Raw genomic sequence first — 3,041 nt, 5'->3', positions numbered from 1 at the left:
TAGTTGGGGATCTGGCCCATTGACTTTGATGGAGCTGTGCCAAGTTATCCCGTTTGAGGATCTGACTCATTAGCCATCTATTGTCCTATATATCCAGCGCACTTTGTGTCTTTGGTGTCTTTGGTGCATTATGAAATATGTGCCAGAAGCACCTGAGTAACATATACCTACTGTTCTGCCTGCCTTAAGTTTGGACCTTTTACATCACTTCCTGATTTAGGATAGGGGCAACATTTAGATGGGGCACCAACAATGAATACCATAACTGTAGGAAATAACATGTGTGATGGTGACTCAGCCACTACTTACCCAAATGCCCTGGTGCAGCACTGGCGGGGGGGGGGTTGTGTTTCCGGAGCACTGTGCATGATTTAGTACTTACTTCCTCCTCACAGTCATGCTGAACCCAATACCCCAGGATGGTGCTGGGGGGTGCGTTGTTGCAAGGAATGGTGTGAGGTTCAGTAGATGATGCTCTCCCTGTACAGTCAGTGCTGATCCCAATGCCCCTTCAGTGTTGTTGTCCCAAAGATGTTTGCCTATCTGAATTGAATTGAGATGGTGCAAGTATATGGTTCCCAAGGTACTCAGCAGTATGAATTTAAATAACCACCTTCACTCCCTGTTTATGATATTCTGCGAATGGAGATGAACACTTTGGATGTAACAAAGGTAAGGCACTAGGAATCAAGAGGAAAACATAAATAACAAAGGGGCACTTTTCCCCCCTCATATGTATACAGAATCTTGGGAGATAGAAAGTTGGGAGACAAACTTGGGATGCACAGACACAGAGACAGATTTCCGCGGGAGTCAGAAGCCAAAGCCTCAACCACTTTACACCTGTGGCGTAAGGTAAAACTTTCCAAAATTTGTTTCTATGCATGATTTTTTTAAAGAGCATTGAAGAGTGAAAGAGATTGAAATGAATAATACTATCTGTCTCTAACTCCCTCTCTCAGTCCCTCTATCTATCTATCTATGTGTGTTTCTGTCTGATTATTCATGTGTGTATAGATACTTTTGGATATCTATGTACCAATCTACCTGTCAAAACTGATACTGCATAAAATATGTCTGACACTAATAGAAATGTCAAGTATCAGAGGGGTAGCCATGTTAGTCTGGATCTGTAAAAGCAACAAAGAGTCATGTGGTACCTTATAGATTGTCAAAAGTATTGGAGCATGAGATTTGCTAGGTGAATACCCACTTCGTCGGATACATGCCAGGAAAGCTCATGCTACAATACATCTGTTAGTCTATAAGGTGCCGCAGGACTCTTTGGTGCTTTTCCTAACAGATACATATCTTGACTTTTAGATCTTTCTTTCATTGTGCTGAACTGGGAAGCAGTTATGTGGCCACTATAGGACCCCTTGAGAGGCTGATTGCATTGTTGATTTTCTGATCCTACCTGGAGAGAACCTAGCAAAAAGTTTTAGAATGCAGGTTTATGTTTAATTGAACCTCCTAAATACTAATATTTTTTCTCCAGTTATGGTTAATAGAATGGAAAAACTTCAATGGGAATTTAAAAATAGAAAATATTTTTTTTCAGAAAATCTATATTTTTGAAAATGTCAATATTTTTTCAACTTTTTAAAGTGTCATAAATTTTTATGAGCTCTGTAACTGGTCAGAAAAACCCTAGAAACAGTTATTTAGTTTGTTTGTATTCTCATTAATATTTTATTTTATTGAAATCAATTTGTCAAAAACTTGACATTTGGGCTTTTTCAACTTCCTCTATTCTGCAGGCGAAAGCTGAAATAAGAACGAACAATCAGAGCAATGTGGTCATGGATTTTGTGCTTCTGGGCTTCTCTCTGTCACAGCCCATGGAGCTCCTGGTTTTCATGCTGCTACTGTCCATCTTTGCCTTGACTCTAATGGGGAACATGACCATCATCACTGTTGTGTATGTGGATCTTCGCCTCCACACTCCCATGTACTTCTTCCTCTGCAGCCTCTCCCTCTTGGAGATACTCTTTGTCCTCTCCATCACTCCAAAGATGCTGGAGAACCTGCTCTCCCAGGCCAAAGCCATCTCCTTCTGGGGCTGCATCACCCAGTGTTACTTCTACTTCTTCCTGGGCACTGTGGATTTCATCCTCCTCACTGTCATGTCCTTCAACCGCTATGTGGCCATCTGCCACCTGCTCCACTACCCTGTCATCATGAGTGGACATGTTTGTGTCTTCCTGGTCATGGGTTGTTGGTTGTTTGGGTTTCTCTCCACCCTTTGCCCACTTATTTTCCTGTGCCAGCTTCCTTTCTGTGGTCCCAATGTGATAAACCATTTCTTCTGTGACTATGCTCCACTAGTGAGGCTATCCTGCGTTGACACACACTTCCTCCTCATGATCGAGTATGTCCTTTCCTCTGTGGTTCTGCTCACATCTTTGTCTTTTACTGCAGTGTCCTACCTCTACATCATTGCCACAGTCTTGCACATCCCCTCAGCCACAGGCAGGCGAAAAGCCTTTTCCACCTGCACCTCCCACATCACGGTAGCCTCTATCTTCTACGGCAGTGCCATCTTCATGTATGCTAGGCCCAGTCAGGGCCGCTCCCTGGACCTCCAGAAGGTGGTGGCTGTGTTCATGGCCATAGTGTGCCCTTTATTGAATCCTTTCATTTACACTTTAAGGAACGAGAAGTTCAAAGAGACCCTCAAGGAATACTTGACTAGAAAGAGCTCTATTCTGCAACCAGAGCCTTGATACACATAAATCTTCATCTCAGTAATGAATTGCTGCTTTTATCCATTGAATGTCATTGTTATTTAGTGGAGTGGAAGCTTGACTTAGGCTCAGGTTTCCTGGGTCCTATTCCTGGACCTGCTGTGTGGCCTTAGCAGAGTCTGTTTCCCCTCCCACTCTTTTTTCATTTAGGTTAGGATTTTCCAAACATCTAAGGACTGCATCTGTTTACAGGCACTCATGTAGCATAAATAAAAAGAGTTCCTGGGAATTTCAAAGGAGTCTAAGTGAGTTAGACACCCACTTCTATTAAATTGCAATGAGATTTGATGGTGA

At 42.6% G+C, this 3,041-nt stretch overlaps 1 protein-coding gene across 1 annotated transcript; it reads left to right on the top strand.

The window, feature by feature from the left end:
• The first annotated feature begins 642 nt into the window (after window positions 1–642).
• LOC115640206 (olfactory receptor 6M1-like) lies at window positions 643–2,726 on the top strand. Its single transcript, XM_030543020.1, has 2 exons — window positions 643–672; window positions 1,761–2,726. Exons 1-2 carry the CDS (start codon window positions 643–645, stop codon window positions 2,724–2,726), a joined length of 996 nt encoding a protein of 331 aa, XP_030398880.1.
• The last annotated feature ends 315 nt before the right edge of the window (window positions 2,727–3,041 follow it).

This window comes from Gopherus evgoodei, unplaced genomic scaffold, assembly GCF_007399415.2.
Source record: "Gopherus evgoodei ecotype Sinaloan lineage unplaced genomic scaffold, rGopEvg1_v1.p scaffold_242_arrow_ctg1, whole genome shotgun sequence".
NCBI lineage: Eukaryota > Metazoa > Chordata > Testudines > Testudinidae > Gopherus > Gopherus evgoodei.
This window is presented reverse-complemented; position numbering and strand designations above follow the sequence as displayed.

Excerpts from the sequence above, each read along its gene's own strand:
- LOC115640206 (XM_030543020.1), top strand. The coding sequence starts at position 643 with ATGGAGATGAACACTTTGGATGTAACAAAG. Across the intron at positions 673-1,760 it reads ACACTTTGGATGTAACAAAG|GCGAAAGCTGAAATAAGAAC; the intron begins GTAAGGCACTAG and ends TCTATTCTGCAG.